The sequence below is a fragment of the Dunckerocampus dactyliophorus genome, chromosome 18 (genome assembly GCF_027744805.1).
Source record: "Dunckerocampus dactyliophorus isolate RoL2022-P2 chromosome 18, RoL_Ddac_1.1, whole genome shotgun sequence".
Taxonomy (NCBI): domain Eukaryota; kingdom Metazoa; phylum Chordata; class Actinopteri; order Syngnathiformes; family Syngnathidae; genus Dunckerocampus; species Dunckerocampus dactyliophorus.
In genome coordinates, this window is record NC_072836.1 from 7,737,551 (window position 1) to 7,760,540 (window position 22,990).

Sequence of the window (22,990 nt, forward strand, 5' to 3'; positions counted from 1 at the left end):
TTGTGGTCAAAGTGGTTAATCTGCGTCATCTGTGTTGGTTTCATATGACTGAGTCAGGTCTTACTGGTAGCATCAGCAAGGTTCCTGGTGGACCCGGAACACCGTCAGCCCCGGCAAGACCAGGACGTCCTGTGGGACCCTAAAAATACATGAAAAAACAGGCATCATGTATTTTCAAGTTTGCTCTAATAACCATCAACAGTCTATGCTAATCTGAGTAAGATTGTTATTTCAAAATGTCTTTTTAAATCTATTATATTAAGGGATTCATTTGAAAAATGTTTGCACTGTGATTTAATTAAACGATTGTTGCCATCTTCTGATAAGATCTCGGGAAGTAATCTTAGTTGTGGCCACTTTTATTCCCTTCTTGTGAAGAGTGAGCAAGCACAGACAGCAAAAAAAAAAAAAAAGAGGTCAAGTGTGTGTGTCAACATGAGTTCCTTCACTGCAGCCAGTTGAACTCTGGTGAACTGGACCATTGTAATCCTCGTGGAAGTATTTTAATCTGAGGTCAGAGATGAATCCACAGCCAAATACTCCACTCACCACTTCACCGGGATCTCCCCTGGGTCCCGGGGGGCCGATTGGTCCAGCTGGACCAGGAAGTCCCTGAGAAGTAGAACACAGTGTCAGTCAGGCTTTATTAAAAACGAATTTTCCACAAGGTTATCTTTGAAACTCAAAAAAATAATAATCATATTTCCTCAAACAGTGGCTAATAACAATAATAGTAATCGCCGGGTGCGTAGTCCGCTTGAATAAATTAATGCCACAGCTCAAACTGACTTGGTGGTACAACCGATATTTTCAACCACTATGTGACACATTTTTTTAACATTTCAACTATATGCTACAAAAATGACATTACTTTTCCTCATAATATGACGACGTTATTCTCATAAAATTACAACTTTTTCACATTGGATTACACATTTTTTCTCTTATTTTGACTTTATTCTTGTAAGATAACTGCAGATTTTTACATTTTTGCTGGTGTTTTTTGTTTTATTGTTGTTAAATTGTATTTTTAGAACGTGCCACCAATAAATAAAAAACAACCGGAGGCTTCAAATGGCCCCTGGGCAGCACTTTTGTCACCCTTGATGTATACCATAAAATGGACCACTATAATGTCACCAAATGATCAGGACCTCTGGTCCTGGTGGGCCTGGTGGTCCTTCCACTAGTGTACCCTGTGAACAATGGCAGATAAAAAGAATATCAGCTCATTTGTTATTATCTTCCTGCTTAATATTCATGCAATGCTTCCAGCAGCTTACCGGCTCAAATATAGCTGGCTCGCCCTTCTGTCCTTTCTCAGTGGGGAGCCTTGCCTGAGGAAGGGGAAACAGACGAATACAAATCACTTGACACCGACCTCTCCACTTAAAAAAAATAAAAGTCTGACTCCACACTCACCTTTCCTTCCCATGTCTCTGCTCGTTCCCGCTCAGCAAAGTCGTAGCCTCCTTCCTCGTATAGTTCATACTCGTCGTACTCGGACTTGGTGTCGTTGTTGTTGTAGTCGTCATGATCGAGAACCTGGAAGAATTTAAATCAGCATTCGTGACACCTAATATGAGATCTCGGGGTGTAATGGAAAGCCATAACGATGGTATGTATCTTGATTGCAAGGTCACGGGTCGGTTCATTTTGGTTACAATAAGAAGACAACATGCAAAACATAAAACTGCTTAGGTTTTGGGTAGACAGATTTAATGATTTTAAAAACGAAACATTAATAACTGCAAACTCACCAATAATTAAATAAATAAATTGTCAAATAAAAAAAACACAAATTCTAAATACAAAATAATGTAATGTGTTTCTTTTCAGGAAAGTGCAACAATACGGTCAGTAACAGTCTGAATTATTATTTAATCTTTAGGAAATGAAAGTTCCTTATTTCCTGTTGTGCAGCATTATTACTTGCAGCTTGTAGCCCCATCCCACATCTCGACTGCTTTCGTCTTATCCACGTAGCTGTATAATAATTATTTCACTGGGAAGGCCAAGTGCTCCCAAGCAGGAGACTTTAATGATGGAAGACGGTTTTCAAGTTCTGGCTTCTTCTTGGCACTATTGCTGCACGTGATTTCTGCTAGCCAAAGGCTGGGCTGTCCTGTGTTTGTTAACAGAGTACAGTAGATGCGCGACTACTGTATATCATGAGGCAGTTACACTTCCTGTCCCTCACACAAGGTGTACCGTGTGGGAACTCGGTACACCTAATCAGATTACAAACACAGTGGTGTGAAAAAGTGTTTGCCCCCTCGTGATCTCTTATTATTTTGCATGTTGGTCACACTTGAATGTTTCAGATCATCAAAAAAATCCAAACCTACATGGCCCTGTGTGAAAAAGCGGTTTCCCCTAAACCCAATAACCGGTTGAGCCACCCTTTGCAGCAACAACTGCAATTAAGTGTTTGCAACAACTTGCAATGAGTCTCTTACAGGGTTGTGGAGGAATTTTGGCCCAATCATCTTTGCAGAATTGTTGCTACATTGGAGGGTTTTCCAGCAAAAAGCACATTTTTAAGGTCATGCTACAGCATCTCAATAGGTCTCAGGTCAGGACTTTGACTAGACCACTGCAAAGTCTTCATTTAGTTTTTCTTCAGCCATTCAGACGTGGACTTGCTGGTGTGTTTTGGATCATTGTCCTGCTGGAGAACCCAAGTTGGTTTCAGCTTGAGGTCACGGACAGATGGCCGGACATTCTCCTTCAGGATTTTTTGGTAGACAGCAGAATTCAGGGTTCCATTTATCACAGCAAGTCTTCCAGGTCCTGAAGCAGCAAACATCCCCAGACCTTCACACTACCACCACCATATTTTACTGTTGGCATGATGTTCTTTTTCTTAAATGTGGTGTTATTTTTACGCCAGATGTGTGTGACACACACCTTCCAAAAAGATCAACGTTCGTCTCATCTGACGACACAGTATTTTCCCAAAGGTCTTGGGGATCATCAAGATGTTTTCTGGCAAAACTGAGACAAGTCTTAACATTCTTTTTGTTCAGCAGTGGTCTTCGACTTGGAACTCAGCCATGCAGGCAGTTTTTGTCCAGTGTCTTTCTTATGGTGGAGTCATGAACACTGACCTGAACTGAGGCAAGTAAGGCCTGCAGCTCTTTGGATGTTGTTGTGGGGTCTTTGGTGACCTCTTGGATGAGTCGTCGCTGCGCTCTTGGGGTCATTTTGGTTGGCCGGCTACTCCTGGGAAGGTTCACCACTGTTCCATGTTTTCACCATAATGGCTCTCACTGTGGCTTGCTGGAGTCCCAAAGCTTTAGAAATGGCTTTAGAACCTTTTCCAGACTGATGGATCTCACTTAACCTCAGTTACGTTATGTTTTAACAGGGGGGCAATCACTTTTTCACACAGAGCCATGTAGGTTTAGATTTTTTTCCTCCCTTAATAGTAAAAAGTTCAATTTAAAAAGTGCATTTTGTGTTCAGTTGTGTTGTCATTGACTAATATTTAAATTTGACAAACATGCAAAAAAAAAGAAATCAGGATGGGGGCAAACACTTTTTCACACCACTGTGCATGCACAAATTAAATCTGTTGTTCTTTTGCATTTATATTCACACCAACCTCAGATTCTGTAATATTTGTGCCTGCTGTTACTATGGAAACAGAGAGAGCGCTGTAAAGGTCATCACCATACTCCACCTCTGGGCTGTTCAATGACTTCTCCTCCTGCAGGGCCAACACAATAAGCACTTCTCATTAGCCTGCACTGCTTTCAAGTCAGGCAACATTTAGAATTAAATGTTAGCGCAGCGGGTGGATAATCTACAGTAGGAATATGTTGACAGGCTGAAGTTAGCATAGTGACTGCGTCAGTTTAATGGCTGCATGGCAACTACAAGAGCTACGGGAGGAGCAGGGAAAGGTATAATGCACAGAAAAAGTGAATCATTCCGTGTGATACAGCAAAAAGTGAAACATTGATTACATTTTAAGGCAGATGCTATACAAATCAAACAAAACAATTAAAAAGATGATTTAAAGCAAGCAAAGTGCACATGCTGTACATTAAGGATGGGCATTTGACAACATTTCCTTCATCAATCAATCTGTTATTATTTATTTTATATTCTAAATGGGATGTAGCGAGTCTGACAATTCTGAACTCCTATTTCAATATCAGTGCTGTACTTTAATACGTAGCTTGAAGCTTAACTTCACATTGAGACAACAAAGAGTCATTCGAAAAAATTTGGACTACGCTTGTGTAAGCTAACACCTCCACTCCTGAACCCTTGCACACAAAACGTTGAAAATTTGTCAAAACATGAAACCCTACTGTGTTGCTTGTGCTATTATTTTTCGAACAAATACACCACACGGTGTCGCTGTCATTCAGCTCCATGAATCAGATTGACTTGAAATCTCCCACACAGTTCAAAGCGCTCTATGGAACACCCACTGTAACTTTAGCAGGTTGATCCAAATCACCAATAAATTTGGTATACTCCCTTAGGGGACTCACAAGCATAAGCCTGTAAAATTTGAGCAAGGTTGTGTGAAAAACATGGCCACCATCAAGCAAAACATATTTGCAGGGGCACGAGCGGCACTTAGCAATCAATTGTCCATAAGTCTTAGATTTGTTTAGTAATTGTCAAACCTTGAGGACATCTGAATTCATGTATGCTAGCAAGCATTTTTAGCACAAGCTACATATGCCATTTACAGTAAAAAAATAGGACACTGTCAGTTATTGAAACTGAATCAGCAGCACCTCTGCTGGTTACAGTCAGGTAGTGCACTCCATTTTGCATCTCGTCACTTCAAGACATGCAATTAATCAACAATCAAAACAGCCAATTAATGGATTAATTGAATGTCATGCCCATTCCTAGTGCATACCATGCATATGACCTTTTATAGTATGCATTATTATGCATGGTCCTGCATGTTGTACAGAAGGTCAACACAAACAGAAGGCTTTTTTAATATTCAAGGTGCATTCTCCATGCGTCCATTGGGACGGTGTTGGTTAGTGGTGGTCGTGGTCAGCGACTGAGGAAGTGAAACGTACTCTTTTGAGTTTGGGAGATTAGAAGGGGAGTGATGGGTTAGCACCTAAAAACAGTGGTTAAGCTTGTCTACCTCAACAGAAACCTCCATGGTGCTTGGTGAGGGGGCTTCAGTTGAGGGCTCATGTGGAGGCATCTCCATGAAGGTCTCATCCTCGTAGGCTTTTGTGGGAGTGACAGCTCCTAGAGTCCTTTGCACGTCCAAAAATGGTTCCTGGGACAGAAACTCGGGCAGCATTGTGGACACTCTAATGAAGCTGTCCTCCAAAAGTCCCTCCTCCTGGTGTTTTTTCTTCCTGGATCCCTTCATGCCTTTTCTCTTGCCCTTGCCCTTGCCCTTGCGTTTGCCTTTTCTCTTAGAGCCCCTGTCACCATTCCTTTTGTGTTTTTTGCCCTTCCTGTCCTTTTTGGCTGGTTCTTCTGGCTGGTCACTCTGCATCAAGGCATTGAAACCAAAGGGGGAGTTCTTTTCATGAAAGAAGTAAAGATGGAGGACAGGGAAAGACACTGTTGCTGAAATAAAACATCTAGCAAATGAAAACGTCCATAGGTTTCAACACCATACAGGTGGCATAAACCTAGAAGGAACTCGTGCTGGCAAAGGAAGAGGGTCATCAACATGTTTATGTATTACATTTCTTAGAAGTAATCAGTTGTAGGTTGCAGCATATTTTACATATTTATGCTATCTACAGTATGATTCCGCTTGAGACTTTGTAAATTACAAATGTATTGTTGTAGACTCCCGCAATGTACCCCACCAGGCCTCTGTTTTTTTCCCTTCTCATGCATTCCAAGTGGATGAACGCATAATTACAGTGCAATTTTTCTACGTAGTGGGCAAGTTGGAAAATTTCTATTATAGAATTGTACTGTATACTCAAAATGTGGTACAAGTGTCACTGGGTACTCAGGCACCATTTAGTGGTTCGCCAGGGCACAACAGAGATTTTAAAATTTGTACAAACACAAATGTACTAACTAAAGAGTTGCTAAAATTCAAATGAAATTATATTTTCTTTTGCTGAAATATTCATGTTTAACTCACATCGAGTCTCACCGCTACAAGCCACGTGTTTGAAGCTTAACCAAGGCAGGAAAATCTATAATATTGTCAAAGTTCAAATTAATATGTAATGTAAAATTAAATTGATGCATACATTTATTAATTTAATTTATTTAACAGTATTTTTTCATTATTTAATGAATTTAAAAATGTGTGTAATTTAAAAAATAAAAAATTGCAAAAACTATCAAAGATAAATTAATATAATACATACAATTAAATTAATAAATAAATACATATTGTATTTGATTAATTTATTTAACAGTATTTTATCATAATGAATTCAAAATTTTACATAAAAACACAATCATTTCATTATACACTGTATGTTATCAAATATAATTTAGTTTAATTTGTTTATTTTTAACATATGTTAACATATAGCTACTAGACATAGACTAGACTAGACGTTAACACAATGTGAACCTATTTGAAATTACTATAATTGTGACTTCTCTATCCCAACAGCTATAAATTTACTCATATTAATAATAACGTGAAGAGTGTGATTTATATCGAAACGAGGTCAGTGTGTATGATGGGATGCAGGCCCGTAGTGGGAGTGTTGACATGTTTTGGAATTCAGAGCTCATCCCTGTGCTGAAATAGTTCAATAAAAGCCAACTGGATGAATATCAACAAAAAAAGAAAAAAATCCTGGAGCTTTCTTCATGGAGCAGATATTTATTTACAGACGCACGTGCAAAGTCGTACTATGTGTGAGAAGTGTGTCACTGGACATCTTGAAGAACTTCTCTGTCAAGATCGGGGATTGCTTGAGCTCAGCTGTTGTTGTTTGTGTCCCTTGACAAAGAACCACATAGTTTAAAGGAAATGATCTGCTGCAGGCTGCATTTAGGAAGTCATAAATCATAAAAACAGCAGGACTTTGCGCTTTACTCAGCTCTGTTTTGCCGTTTACAGGACGAAACATGTCCAACTTGGTTAGATATGATGCTTCTACTTCAAACTATGAATCAAATGTGTGATCTGTAATGAAGACATGAGGAAAATACTACAAAATACTAGTCATGCAAGTAAAACAAGGATTAAGTGTGATTTGCGTGTGTGTACTGTGTCCGGGGTTCCTCCCCCATAGGTGGTAGTGGCAGTACTGACCCCTTGAAGAAGGTCCAGGGCTTGGCCGGTGTGGGGCAAAGCAGAGTTGCAGTCTGGCATGTATTTGACACAGTAGTTGGCAGCCGCCTGGGGATCCTCGTGAATCAGCAGTTGCTGAATTTCTCCCTGGTATACGGGAAACAAATCTCAGTATGATGCCGTACGGCAATGCATTTCTACACTATCACGCACTACAACAACAATAGCTTTATCGGGCAAGGTGCCTTTGGTAAGTTCAAATGGACGTCACATGCCTGGCAATGAGGCAGTAAATCATGTTATTTCAACCTGCTAATCAACAAAGACATATATTTAAATATAAAGGCATACAAGTTTATTGTACTGATATATCATATACTGTATGTATACTGGAGCTTTTCAGAGTGTGAGGTGGCACCAGAAGATGTCAGGGGAGGTGCAGCAGCTTAAGAAATCTAAAAAAATATATTTTTTTGTGGACTAGGCGAGGGCCCAAACACATATTCTGTGCCACACATTAAAAACCCAGATATATGCTTTTATTATTGTAATTAGAATTATTTTAAAAACAGAAGAGAAAATGTTACTGTAAGTAGAAAAATGTATGGAATAAAACCCATTTTCTGCGGGTATTTTCAAATATATTAATTCACAGTTGCACTCAAAATGATTCAGCCCCACGGTAAATTACATTTGTCTTCAAATGTACTAACTTTCAAAAGATGGCCAATTTTAAGAATCTGTTTTGTAACATTAGATGTGTTGAGCCATAAATTGTATTTTGTTGGTGTATTGAAAGTTTACAAAGTTTGCAAACAGTATTTACAATCAGGGTTGTATCATTTTGAGTGCAATTGTAATTTGACCACCAACAACTGTTGTAATGAATCTCATTAGATTGTGCAGACTGTGTACCTAATGAAGTGTCCTGTGAGTGTATTTTTTTGGACGTGCGGGCAGCCATTTGTGATAAATTAAATCAGATTAACTGTCAGATGTTTTGGTCATTGTAGTTCCATTGTAGTGGCTTTTAATTAGGCTTTAGCAGCCAGCGGTATCACCTTATGATGCTCACAACAGGCCTTGTCAGCGTTGTGTGTTCATTCAAATCAATGAATTGCTTCGTGAAACATTTTCTAGAAATGACTGCTGAAGCACTAATTTGCGTGTTAGTACAGTGAGCATGAAGGTTATCCAAATAATGTCTTTTTTTCTTCCAGTTTTGGCCCTAAGCCAGCGCCGAGCAAGGGCACTTTATTGCCCTCTTCGTCTCGCTGTAGTCGGAGTGAGTTGGCGAGAAAGAGAGGCAACAGGGAGTAAATCCACTCTAATCCAATCACAATTAGAGATCAAAGGCAACACTCTCACATAGAACTTTTCCTATTGTTCTTGCCTAGCAGGGTTTCTCTCCACACTAAAGTGTTGCACCCCCTTCAAAAAATACGCACTCCATCATTCTCCAATTAAGATACAGCTGCAGCAGCAGCAGCATCACAGCCGAATGCACTAGTTTCTGATTGCACAAGAGTTTAAAAAAGACTCCGACTACGCCACAGTGCAGTGAAAAATAACTAGTTCATCTATTTTTATGCTTCTTGGTTATTTAAAGTAAATCAAAAAACACTGTCTCACCATCTGTTACTCTACAGGTGAAATTAAAGGCACTGTATGTAACAGATGCTCCAATGCGACTCTTGATCACATTAAGAACAGATGCAGTTTACAGATGTCAGGAAGTAACTTGCTGCTTTTATCAAGCTATCTAGTAATTTTTGTGCTAATGATTAAATGCCACATTGACAGGTGAGGATTAAATAAGCTCTGCTTCTTCCTACTGCTTTTTGGACATTGTGCAAGTGTAAACGTGATGTACTTCAGTGTAACTTTGCGTGTTTGAAATACACCCAACCATTACCATTACCCTCTTAACTAAGGGTATCACATCATTGGCAGCCAATCAAACGATCAGCCCTAGACTGATTTAGTCTGCCTCTCTAAAATCAACAGCTCAGCTATTTAACTGCAAATGGTTGCAGTCATAATGTCAACAAGGCCATAAATCTATGCCAGAAACATGCTCTATTTCCAGTCCAAATCAAGGCAGAAAGTATCAGATTTTGCCAACAAATAAACACTGGCTCTTATCTAAGCAGTCGGTGTGTTAGCGTCACATAAACAAGGCCCCGAGTCGGCCGCGTAGGGGCGCAACCCAAGACGTGTAGACATTTTTTACGTTTAGTGTTTTGTTGTCTGAACACTTGTTGGCAATCTGGAAGTAATAGAAGACATTAGCAGCCCAGTGTGGTCCCACTTGGTCCCACGCTGCAGAGCTCCCACGCTGGGAGAACTGGGCTGGAACATTGGCCTCCTCCCCCCAGAACCGGGGGCCTGGGAACAGTAGAGCGGGGGTCAGCCTGCTTATAATCTGCCGTCCCCCTGGTACCAGCCTTACTTTTGAGACTAATGACACTAATTCTTATAGATACACAAACAGACATATATACTAATGAACTGGTGAAATTACTGTCTTCATGTGTATAGATCAGGGGTAGGGAACCTATGGCTCGGGAGCCAGATGTGGCTCTTTTGATGACTGCATCTGGCTCTCAGACATTTCTTAACACCATAAAATGTGTTTATTTTAGTTTGTTTTCCTGACATTTTAAAGTAAAACATTACAGAAACAGAAACATTACAAAATTCAAAATATGCATTGTAATGCATTTTAACCCATCCATTTTTTTTTCTAGCGCAATGCCAGCTGTCCTTCCCATGTTTTCCGTGTCAGACACCAAAACTTGATTATTATTGGGGTTGTCCCTCCTTTAATCAAACCTTCTTTAATCAAATAGTCAGCTAGCTAATTGTGAAGAGACAACCCTTTTGATGAAAAAGGAAAAGAAAGAAAGATACGGAGTAGGTCACAAAACCATGCAGCACCAGAAGTTGCATTAATGGTAAAAAGTTATTTATTATTGGTTAGCTTCAATATAACAACATTATTGCAAAGAATACATTCAGAGACTGATATTCTAAAATTGCTAGTATTCCTTAAATACTGTATACACACATTTGGTTGTATTCGGTGTAAATATGATATGGCTCTCACGGAAATACATTTTAAAATATGTGGCTTTCATGGCTCTCTTAGCCAAAAAGGTTCCCGACCCCTGGTATAGATCATCTCAAACTGCGGTACTAGTACCACTGGTGGTACACAAGCTCCATCTAGTGGTACTCAGGGGCCAAGGATTTCTTTAAATAAAATAATAATAACAAGCCACGTGATAGGACATGATGTAAAAGGGTTTGAGAACCACTGGTTGTCATTGTGAAATTTGAGGCTTCACAGCTGGAAGTGACAAAAGTAAACACACACTGGCTTATCCTGTTGCTGTGCCTTAGTTATGGAGGCTGCACTATTATAGTCCACAATCTCCAGTTGACTACAGTGGTGCCCTCAGTCTCCCTTTGGAAAAAATTGTCTGCTTACCATAGGAAGTAAACACATGTGAGCCTCCTTCTCCTTCATTTTGTTTTTTGCCGCCATGCCTCTTTCTCACCGACACGTTCAGTGCAGCTTGGTTTTTACGGTTTTGTGCAATTGCTTAGAGCACACCGAGGCGAGTAGATATAAAATAAAGGCATATGCAGCTGAAAAAACTATGGATTTGTGTTGTACATACAGTAAGTGGTGGTATTACTCCCATTGGTTCACACATGGTCTCTATTGGTTTTGAGAGAAAACAAAGAGACCAAGACTGAGACATACGTTGGATGTAAAGTCAACAAAAAGAGACTGCCTGAAGGAAGGGGGCAAGCGTAATTTACAGCCTGGGTGGATCAGAATGGAGATAAGTAAGTAAAGGCACGAGGAAGGTGGGCAGGTCCTCAGGCAACAGGTGGGCTTGTCCACTCATCAGAACCAAAGCACATCTGGTTTCTCCTGGTGAAAGTCGGGGAGGAGTGGGGCTCTGTCTATTAGGCTGACAACCCTCCCTCTGTACTTTCATCAAGTTTTACGGTGCCATCCATTCTTTTGGTACACCAAGGAAATTACAAATAAGATTTCTGAACTGGACTAGAGTTCCGTTGACACCTCATGCTTCAGCATATCAAACTCCTGCCGGTTTCTTCTCTCCTTTTGAACACCTCTTTTACCTCTGCAACACTTTGTTCCTCACACGCTTGATTGACATGAGACTCATGTCAACCTCTGGCCTCTTGAACCGCAAATTTTCTTTCAAATCTGCTTCTGAGTAGCTTTGAAGCTGGCATGAAAGATGTCACGTGCGCATCAGAATGCATTTGAATGACGACCAAGTACAAATTTAGCACCCTGTTTTGTAAGTGATGAATGTTCTCAAGAATGAATGCATATGCAAGATTTAAAAAATTACTCATCTACTCCTGAACCGCTGCGCACAAAAGGGTGAAATTTGTCAAAACATGAACCCCTACTGTGTTGCCAGTGCTATTATTTTTCTGACAAATACACCGCTGGTGTCGCTGTTATTAAACCTCTTAAACGGGATTGGCTTGAAATTCCCCCACAGCTCAATGCACTCAAAACACCCACTGTAACTTAAGGGTGTTTTGCTAAATCACTGACAAATTTGGTACACAACATGAATAGGTGTGCTATACCTGAAATACACCTCGATCCCCAAGTCGTGATCCAAACACTGTGATGCCCTCCGTGGTGATGATGGCTTCTCCTCCTCGTGCTAGCTTTACAGTGTCAACCTTCTGACAATCCAAGAAGAGGGTGACGGAGTCACCCTTAACGCTGTACGCTATCCTGTGCCAGCTGGAAACAGAAAAAAACAGCTCCTTATTTGGAGAATAACGCAAAAATTACACATCTGCATACCATGAAGATTTGTGGTGGCACAAGCTGATCTTCACAGGTTTGTGTAGAGATGCTCAATATTGACTTCCTTTTACAGGACTTCCTTACTGTTACCAATTGGCAGCAGCTCTTCCCTTAAACTAATTTGTACTGAACACATTATGCTCTTTTCCTGTGATGCCACTGGATGCATTTCACAAATAAACACTGCGCAAAATAATATAAATGCTATGTCATACTATATGTAAGTTATAGAAAAATGCCACATTTATTTAAAATAAAATGATATAGAAAATATATTAAATAATTATAAAATGTCCTCTTATAAACAGAAACAAAATAATTTCTCTGTAGCACAAACATCTGTATAAGAACAAAGTACCATAAATTCTGGACTATTGAGCACGCCTGGATATAAGCCCATCCATCAATTTTCTATGCCACTTATCCTCACTAAGGTCGCGGTGGTACACCGGAGCCTATCTGAGGTACACCCTGGACTGGTCGCAAGGCAAGGCACGTATGAAAGTATGAAACACTGGACTAATATAATCAGTGAAATTATAAACTGAATGTAGCTGCTGGGTAGTTTTTTTCAGTACAGCTGGTCGCTTCTTATCATTATTTTGCTGCATAGCACTGCATGTAATTCTGAGTGATTCTTCCTGAGGTGTGATATAAGATTGTAAGTATTAAAATAAGTCACCTACTCCCCCCACTCATAAATAGCGCTTACAGTCATTGCAATTTGCATATTTCCAATCTGAAAACTTACTACTGAGCGAGCAGACTTTGTTGCTCTTTGGAGCAATATTAATACTGGTAGAAAAACCTATACTAATATGATCCGATATCTTTATTTGTGTAATTATTTTCTCTTTCGACTCATAATGGAAGTACCACCCTGCCTCAGAATCAAAACGGTTCAGTACTGTGGGTGGTAACGTCCGTCCATCCATTTTTTATGCCACTTTTCCTAATTAGGGTTGCTGGAGCCTATCCCAGCTGACTTTGGGCGAGTGGCGTGGTACACCCTGGACTGGTCGCCAGGCAATCGCAGGGCACATATAGACAAACAATCATTCACGCTCACATTCATACCTATGGACAATATAGATTAACCTAACAGTTTTGGAATGTGGGAGGAAACCGGAGTACCCGGAGAAAACCCACGCACGCACGCACAAAGAGAACATGCAAACTCCACAACTCCAACTCCACAATCTCTAAGGAGAGATTGGCTGTGTGGCCAGCATGCTAACCACTCGGCCACCGTGCGGTCCGGGTGGTAACGTCGTTCTCCATAAATGATAAAGTAGCCTCTAACTATGACATTTAGTCAGACATTTTTTTGCCACTTTCATGAGACAAAAGTACTTTTCTTTTGTCTTTTGAGTCACCGATGGAACTGTTCCTCCCACTTGATCCCATTGTCTTATATCAACCTCCATGAACCAGGAAGTAGCCTGCGAAAGTACTTTTAATGACCCCCCCCCCCAACACACACACACACACACACACTACTCTTCCATTCAAGCTGCTCTTCTGCTTTGACTATCTTCTTGATTCTGATTGGATAAAAGGGGCTTACGGTAAGAGTGGTAGTTATCTTCCTGCATGACTTTATTTGTGATACTGTAGTAAAGCTTGTTGTTTATGTTGATTTGTTTCATGTGGCTTTATGATAAGGCTATTCTGCCTTGTTCTTCTCAGAGCGCACTCTACTAATTGCTGATCCTTGGGAATATGATTGTCATATTGTATGGCGGTACAAAGCCCTAAAATCCCTAACCCCATGTTCACTATGTCAACACCGAGCTTCACCTGAGTGGCCAATGTGGTTCAAGCACCTGAAAATACCCACCCTCCGTCAGCCAGGTTGATGCCCTTGAAGGTGGGGTATATGTCTGGTTTGGGGTGCCCGTGCTGGTCCTGATACAGAAAAACAGGCGAAGGACCCACTTCAAGCCCCAACTGCTGCACCCCCTGCTCATTGTACACTGACAGCAGGAAAAAACGCAAACCCTTTTGGGCTCGCACAGTGGCCATCAGGGAGAAATCTGCAGGGAATTTGGAATCTGGAGAGAAGAAAGACATACTCATAAAAGTACAGTTGACCTAAAAATGATCAAAAAAAAAATGCACTACCAGGGAAAAGTTGTTTGGTGGGAGCACTAAGCTGAATCTTCTGGTCTATTTTGTAGGCCCGCTGGGTTCCCTCTACACCCTTCCGGCTGCTGCAGAGACCAGGATGCATGGATACGCCCTCCATGTTCTCAGATAGCTCCAACACTTGTAGAACATCAATGGAATGAGCTGAGAATGAAAAAAAATGACAGTAAGCCCACTATCTTGCCTTGGAATGGATATTGCTTCTGGCAGGTGTAGGCTTCACACTTCTAGTCAAGGTGGTTGTTAAACTTCTGTTGTTGTGGTCTCGCTCGGTTAAGTGCTGTTTGTTGCTTTAAAACAGGCAGGATTTAGTGTTGCTGCAAGCTGCTCTTAAAACTAACGGAGGCTTCCTGCTTCCTAAGAGTCGGAAGAGGCAATCTTCCTTGGAGATGTGAACGTCGGGTGGGCCCCGGTGGTGTTGTTGTTGTTATTATTATTATGGGATAGTGGGGGTGGTACACAGCCCAACCCATAATAATCCCGTTGCGACACACCTGACAGCTGCACGGGCCAGCAGCACACTTAAGGTGTTTGGATGCTCAGCGTTATATCTGGAAGGTATATTTTTGTTTTGAGGTGACTACTAAGAGTGAAGAATTAGTGAAATAATGCAAAGGGCAGAAGGTATTATTTTGACTGCAACAATTGATTTTAATGAAACATATGTACAGAAAATATGTACATTTGGTCCAAATCCTGATAAGAATGTGTATATCGGATTTATTTAAATATGATTTATTTTCCTTATGTGCATCATGATTGAAACAGATGAAAATGGTTGAGTCCTGTCTATTCCTAATACTCCTAACGAATTACATCAGTAGTTCTCAATTATTTTCTGTCATGCCACCCTAGGGTACCGAAACCCCCAATTTGAAATACTATCGAGAAACTGGTCATATTTATTTATTTATCTGTACAAACCATTCTATGAGGCCCTACGATTGGCTGGCGGCCAGTCCAGGGTGTACCCCGGCTGTCGCCCGAAGTCAGCTGGGATAGGCTCCAGCATACCCCCGCGACCCTAATGAGGAGAAGCGGCATAGAAAATGGGTGGATGGATGGATGGATGTAATAATAAATGTATAATATAATTGTTTTAGTTTTTAAAAATGTACCACTTGATGGAGCCTGCGTACCAACAGTGTCACATCAACGTTTAAGAATCATTGGCTACATTCACACTGCAGTGTATGTTGCCCAATTCTGATTAAAAAAAAAACTCTATTATGTGGTCGTTTTGCCGTGTGTTTATGGAAGTAAACAATGCCTCAATTTGTGTTCTCCTTGGCGCATTTGTGGCAATTTTAATGATTTTGTGCAAGCGTCAAGTCAACATTTTCTTAACCAAATGTAATAGGAAGAAAGAAGACAAGACTTTTGGCTATGGCAGTTTGTAGAGAACTTGCTGCGACATCTGTTCCGAGGAGAGTGTGGGTGGATGCCAGAGCCAGGAGTGGTGGGACATTGACGTGAGCCGCATCGCTGAAACTTTTAAAAAATAATTTTCAGATGATAAGAATAACTTTTGTCTCGCAGGGCAAAACACACCTTTTGATGACGTTTAGATCAGATATAATGTATGCGTCCTCACCGTTCAGACTGCAGTACTGTAGCTCGGATACATATTGGATTTATATCTACATACGAATGAGGCCTGAGTTGCATTGAAAAAATTAGAATCGGAAAAATTGAGATACAGTGACATATGAATAAAAAGATCGGAAATGACCTGCAATGTGAATGTAGCCTTTGTGTTATATCATTTTCCATGACCCAGACAGTCCATAAGTTATACTGTAGATCATTACCCATAACCAAAAATAGCGCAGTAGGCTTGTCTTACATTTGTATTTCCTTCTGTTTGCTTTCTAGTTGTCCAAAACGGAGTTTCTTCTTGATTATGATGTCATGTTCAGTGTTGTCGCTTTGCTGCCTCCTATCTGTCCTCTGTTGCAGTGCTCTCCATACCCTGATTACTCATCTGTATCACCTGTGACCAATTACCTGCACCTTTATCAGCTGCTGCCAAACCACTGCCTGTTGCCAGTTATTCCTTTGCCAACCCTGCTTCCTGCACCTTCCTTCCCTGGCTCCCTACTGGTCTTTATTCCTATTTGCCTTATTACTATTGAGATTCCTAGCATAGTGTATTTTTCCTGCTCTGTATGCCGTTTTTGCTGCAGCTACCTTATTTATCGCGTGTGTTTTTTCTTCCTGCCTTGCAGTGTTTTTTGTTAGACTTTTGGACTTATCCCGGAGCATCTTTGTTGTATTTTTGTGCCCTTATTACCTACGGTAATAAATTGTATATTTTTTCACCAAGCGCTGGTCCAGTCTGCAATTTGGGTTCCAACACTCGGCTTACAGCCAATCGTGACATATGATTGGCTAAAAATGGCTAAAATAACCATATATGGTTTGACGCCACCTGCTTATGCATATATTTGGTAGTCGTGAATGCATTTTTATGTAAACAGAGGTATTTTTTTACCCCAAAGTGATGGAATTTTGACTTTCTCTTTATACTATAAGTTTGGGGTACATGGTTGTATTTAATGATGATCATTAGCTTGGATCAGGGCTTGGTGGTCTCTGGATCAAACCATCTCATTAGCACTTAAAATTGTAATCATCTCAAATAAGCATCCTTCATTCCCCATGTGGACAGATTTTACCATTACTTCAACGTTGTTGCAGATAAGTACCACATTGCATTTTGCACAGCAATGACTGTTTATGCCAAGCCTACTTTGAGTGCTCCCCCTCTCAGTCCCTAGGCATTGCAACAAGGCAGCAAATCAGATAAGCTGTGAATCACAGCCAGGCAATGGAGAAAATGTAATGTTAACACCTCGGGGTTTATGGATGCAAACAATAGAAACCTTGCACAAGTGTCCATCATAACCAAGAGCTCCATACATTCTAGGCTCTAAACGATATACCTAATAATAATAATAATAATAATACCTAATAGTGTTTTCATACTGGCGTTCCGCCGATGCATGATGCATAATTCAGCAAACAAACAAAACAGGCGCAAAGTTTCAATCCATGCAGGTTAATCTGCATCCTTGAAGAACTCAGCAGCAGCAGCATCAAATCCATATCCTTCTAGCTCGAGGCTAAGCGTCATTAAAATGTAAGACTCCTTCTTGCCAAAGCACTTTATTGCCCACAGTTGACTTCTTATGTCAAGTCATGTTTATATTCAACTGGCTTGTTATAAAGTTTCCATGTGTCTGTCCAATCCTCCTGTGAGTTCTTGTTTGATTTCTGACTGAAAATAAATTTCCTTTGGGATAGAAAAGTTAGAAGTATGAATTGGAGTGGAAGGCCAATACATTTTCAAGTTGTGGTTTGCCAAAAAGAGATGATTCAGTGACGTAAGCAGTGGTAGCAGGTGCAACTTTTGGGTAAATACTTTAAAAAAAGCTACCTGTCTGTACATGCTTGTGTATACAGGTGTGTATACGTAGCCACGAAATCAGGGAAACATGCCTCTAAATTTGTAAAAACAATCAGCGTTTAGAACTTTGTCATGCATGACATCAAACGACACCTGTGTGTAACTCACTAGAACTTTTTCTTTGGCTTTCGGAGTTTTTTGTAAAGAAGGATCAAGGAGTTCAAAGTTAAGTTTTTTTTGCTATGTTTGCAGTGGTTAACATATTTTCACACTAAATGTGAAATTCATTTGTGCCTGTGCGACAAAAAGTTAAAACTGAAAGTTTTATTCTTTTTACATTTTTATTCTCCAGTGAGATCTTGTTTAATTCCTGAATGCAAATTGGGAATATAATGCAATCAGGAATTTTCTGTGATAGAAAAGTTCGACGTATGTTTTGTATTTGAGTGGAACCTAATTACGTGAGATGAGTCAGTGCTGCAGAAGGGTGCATTAACTTACTTGTGCTGAGGTGGCATCTGCGATTACAGTGGGATTTTGCATACAGTAATTCAAATAGCTACCTATCTGTCCATGTTTGTCTATATTGCCACAAAAATGGGGAAAAAATTCCCTCTTAAGGTGCAAAAGAATTCCATCATGCATGACATGGAGCAAGACCCCAGGGTAATTCTCTAGAGCCTATTTCAGCAGACATCAAGGCATTAACTGCTTTTCCTTTGGCTTTTGTGTAGTCCCAACAAAGGGGTGTTAAATGAGTCTTATTGTTTTCACATGTTAGGAGTGACAGTTTTTTACCCTTTAATGTCAGGTGGGAATGTCTAAAATGACTTGAAAACAATGCCATTACTGTTAATAAGAATTATATGATGGCCACGGTTTGACTCTGGGGGGGATTGCCCACCAAAACCGTACTAGCACTGATCCTGACAGAATGGACTGTCTTAGGCGCAGGCTGATACAAATGTTTCATCGCAAACATGACAACCTGTCAGGGTTCACCATATATTACATTTCTTTTTTTTCGTTGCCCAAAGGGTGACATGTTCCAGCAACACAAGACTGTTGACCTCTGACATGTTTAAAATTGAAACAAAAGATTAAGTAAAAGTGCAAAAAACAGAACAGCATGAATTCCAGCCACAGAAAAAAAAACGTGCTTTCACAGTGTTATTATGCCTTTCACACCAAAGTGTGCAAAATACAGTAGGATAGGTTTGGCAAGCTCTACATGGGGAGGGAAAAAAGTGGGACTCAGGAGGATGCTATTATGCTAATTGTTTGTTGAGTTTCTTTTTCCCTGCTGTGCATCTAATTGTTTACACTCAGTGCAGTTTTGTGGTTAGCAGAAATATCATCAGATAATTCCTAAAGACTCAGGAGTGTTGTTTTGAAGTCACATAATAAGGCCAGAGAACGTGGGAAGAAGCTAAAACTTCAACTTTACGGTGCTCTATGCAATAAATAACACACATATTCTGGTCTGTTTGCTTTTTATTGTTTTTGATGTCACAAAAATACCCCCAATCTGGGGAAATCTACATCCCACGTGACACATCATTTGAGTCATGCATGGACATAATGTGTTCTCTGTGTTTTGTATCACAAAAACCATGTCACGGAAAACATCCCTCCACCATGACTCACACCACCTACACATCCACAGTCCAGCCCGACAAATTCCACTAGGCCTCAGACAATGCAACACTGTAAACTGTGAACTGTTGCACATGGGAGTGACGGGGGAATTGAACTAGAAAGCGAGCCAAAAGGGATTCTGGGCAATGGGATTTTCCCATAGTTTTTTGGACCGCACCCTGAAAAAGAAGAGTGGAGCTGAGTGGAGGGGAGGGGAAAGAATGGATAATTGAAGTTAAATTTACAGCTTACAAATGCGTATCTGTGTCTAATAGAATAGGTGCAGCACGTATATCAAGAACATAGGAGAACTGTACAACGTGCAGGATAAGATGCTAAGAGATGCTACGATTTGTTAATCCAAAGGGGTTTTCCACAAGGCATCTTTATTGTGAAGAGCCTTAAATAGTAGCTGCTGCTAGTATAGACACTGTGCCTCAATTACTCACTTATAACAATAAATGCCTCTCCCCCAAAAAATAAAACATCAGAATTGAAAAAAGTAATAGTAATAAAACTGTTAAATTACATGGTTGCATGGTCTGACAGCCGTGCCGCAAGTGCAAACTTAACAGGAGAAGAAAATTCCACTTTTGGAGTGCTCAGCAAGAGCCCAGACCTCAAATACAATTGGAAATTGTTAACAATAATCGTTGATTAATTGCCTCATGAGGAAATGGTGGCTAAATGCAGTGCACAACTTGGCTGCAACCAGCAGAGGCGCTTTTCATTCGAACTTGACTAAAATGTTGTCTAAGGAAGCCCAGAAAGGCGTTAGTTAGTAAATAATTCTTAAAATAAATTAATATTAATATAAAAATAATGTTGGCAAAATAACAATGAAAGTTTATTTATAGAAAGTGTATACTTGTACTAGCTTATTGCACTATTTTTCATAATTTATTTTTCCCCATAAAATATTTTCTTTTTTCACTCAACTTTTAGAGGTTGGAATTCAGTTTTTTTTTTATATCGATATATATTTTTATATTTTAATGAAATGACTTATTGTTTTCACAGGAAAAAGGGCTGTGCTCACTTTTCTTGTATATCTGCTATATACACTGCAAAACAAGCACGGTGTAGCCAATCAAACCTGAGCATAATATCACCAAAAAGCAATTTGCACCTTCGCCCCTGTCAGATTTCCTCTCAGATGTTTACTCTTCGCATACAAGCGTATCCCCCCACCCCCCAAAAAAGGCTAATTTTAACACCACGACACCATGCTGCTTTCCTCGAAGATTGCAAAATCAGCAGCAGGTCATTATTATTATTAGATGAAGTAGTACTGGGTCTGCTTTTAGTTATTGCTCACATCATTTGAGCATGCCAAGACGAGAGAGGGGTTAAGAAAGAGCTGGGAAAGATTTTTAACATAGTCTCAGTGGAGATATCTCATGCAGTCGTGAATATCAAATATGAGAGCAATGATGAAAGCAATGCATCGAGATCATATTGCAACTTGGTGGTATTAAATCACCCTTAAATGATACTGTAGATACTAGCTGATCATTTAACTTTGGGTCTGGACATTGATGGTTTTTCCACCACAATGCAAGTGTGAAACCAATGTTGTCGACAAGCATGCAGATCTTAATGTGAGTCTGGTCGCAGATAAGATCAGTGGTGCATTCTTCTCTTTCCACAGTTTGTTCGCTGCTCGCCTTTTGTTGACAGGATGATGCGCTAAGAGGCCAAAAAACTGCCGGACCCGTTGAGAAAACACCTGCCCCTCAAGGCCTGAGCACATGTTTATACAAGTACTTCTACTCTTTATAAGGACTCTCTCAAGAAAACCTCAGCACAGTGTCTAATCACTAAACTGCCAAAAGCAATGTCAGGCAGGGTAAGTTGGGGATACCTGCTCTTGAAAAATGTGTAGTAGAAAAGATTTTAACAGCATAAATGCAGCTGAAGCACATGGGTTCCTCTCAACAAAGCATGTGCACGCATGACAATTCATCCCCAAGCTTCATACATCATAACACTTCATGGCAGCTCATAAGCGTCAACCCATTCATCACACTTCATGTACAGCATATCTCTCCATCTACAGTCTCTAATGACACTTGTGAAGTGATGACTCCCAGGTGTTGTGTTCAAAACACTTTGGATGACATGATAGATTACATGTAATATAAATGGTCTTTCACTTATATAGCACTTTACCACCTCCAAGGCACTCAAAGCGCTTTGACACTGAGAGCACATTTACCTACTGATGGCACAGCATCAGGAGCAACTGGGGATTCAGTATCCCAAGGACATTTCGACACAATCACAGGAGGACGGAGGATCAAACCTGCAACCTTCACGTTGGGAGATGACCACTCTACCACCTGAGCCATGCCGCCCCATAAAGATACCCTCAACGCAATTAGTAGCAGAGTCTTGCAAAGACGTTTTGCCAGGCATGACAGGCATGTTTTTCAACCAATCAAACATTTTACCAATGTGTGCTTGTGAGTCTCCTAAAGGTGTGTACCCAATTCAAAATACAGTAATCTGTCGATTATCGCGGTTAACTTTTTCCAGACCCAACCCAAACATGATAAGTGAATTTATAAATAGCATATTTTCATAGTTAGAACATAGAAAACCTATTTACGATCTTCTAAATATGGTTTTTAACATGATTACAGTCGTCTATAACAGCGCTATAATCACCGTTACACTTGTATTACCCAATATAGTAGACAAAATAAAAGTAAATAAGTCATTTAAGACATAAATAAGCATTGTGCTTGTGTGTGTTACTATACATAAATGTCTTTGCTAGGGGACCTGAGTGAGAGGTGGAGAGGAAGTGATGTCGGGGGCTCAGAGTTGAGTTTCAGCTTTGGGTGGATACAGTACCAACAGTAGCCGATGTTTTTATTAGGGATTTTCTTAGGGATTGTGCCAGTTGTGAGATAATTCAAACCTGCAATAAAAGCCTGTTGTGTGTCTCACCGAGCATTACTGTAACATGATTGACAACTAGTGACCAGTGTAGAATACTACATTTCTTCTTCTTTCAATGAGTCTTCTGAATGCCTTATAGTTGTATTTCAGTTCATTTAGCCATTTTTACGCTTAAAAATGAGGAAAAACATCTATGCAACAATTGCTTAAATACATGTTGTTGTTGGTTTTTTACTAATAATAGTATTCAACCACGTATTTGACTACGAAACCGTAAAATTCAAAGTGTGAAGTAGCCTGGGACGACTGTACATACCATATGGTGTATTTGTCAGAAAAATAATAGCACATGCAACAGAGTAGGAGCCTGTCACGATAACAAATTTTGCTCGTCTATAATTGTCCTACAAATAATTGTTGATGATTAATATTATTGACAACATTTTTTGAGACCATTTTCTTCTTTAATTATATGGCACAATAATGTGAGTACATCATATCAAAAGCAATAAACTTTAATTTCTCAAGAGCATTTAATGCTGTAATTGGAATGTCAAGAGTTTTTAAATAAAATAACTTAAAAAAAAAAAACCCCAAGGAAAATAAAATGGACTCTCTAAAATGGTCTCTTTTAGCAAAAATTGCACTTAAATAAAACTCACAATCATAACCAAAAACAATAAAAAATTGACCTTTTCTATACCTTTTCTCTGTTAAGAAAAAACTCTTAACTCCAATAAAAAGCACGCAAAACAATAAATACAATATAAATAAGATGGAGTATGAAGTC

The 22,990-nt window shown here is 39.9% G+C and overlaps 1 protein-coding gene across 3 annotated transcripts in view; it reads right to left on the reverse strand.

The window, feature by feature from the left end:
- col5a3a (collagen, type V, alpha 3a) overlaps positions 1-22,990 on the reverse strand; it is a 71,956-nt gene that overhangs the window by 34,007 nt on the left and 14,959 nt on the right. For 2 of the 3 annotated variants that reach the window (XM_054760119.1, XM_054760118.1), the window contains exons 2-12: positions 14,223-14,390; positions 13,939-14,152; positions 11,870-12,032; positions 7,244-7,369; positions 5,132-5,491; positions 3,608-3,712; positions 1,423-1,545; positions 1,284-1,337; positions 1,155-1,196; positions 550-612; positions 65-139 (exon numbers count right to left, since the gene is read on the reverse strand). In XM_054760119.1, coding sequence (XP_054616094.1) covers positions 65-139; positions 550-612; positions 1,155-1,196; positions 1,284-1,337; positions 1,423-1,545; positions 3,608-3,712; positions 5,132-5,491; positions 7,244-7,369; positions 11,870-12,032; positions 13,939-14,152; positions 14,223-14,346 — 1,449 coding nt within the window. In that variant the 5' untranslated portion in view covers positions 14,347-14,390. The remainder of the gene's footprint in view (positions 1-64; positions 140-549; positions 613-1,154; positions 1,197-1,283; positions 1,338-1,422; positions 1,546-3,607; positions 3,713-5,131; positions 5,492-7,243; positions 7,370-11,869; positions 12,033-13,938; positions 14,153-14,222; positions 14,391-22,990) is intronic. The other variant, XM_054760120.1, reaches the window with a different exon arrangement.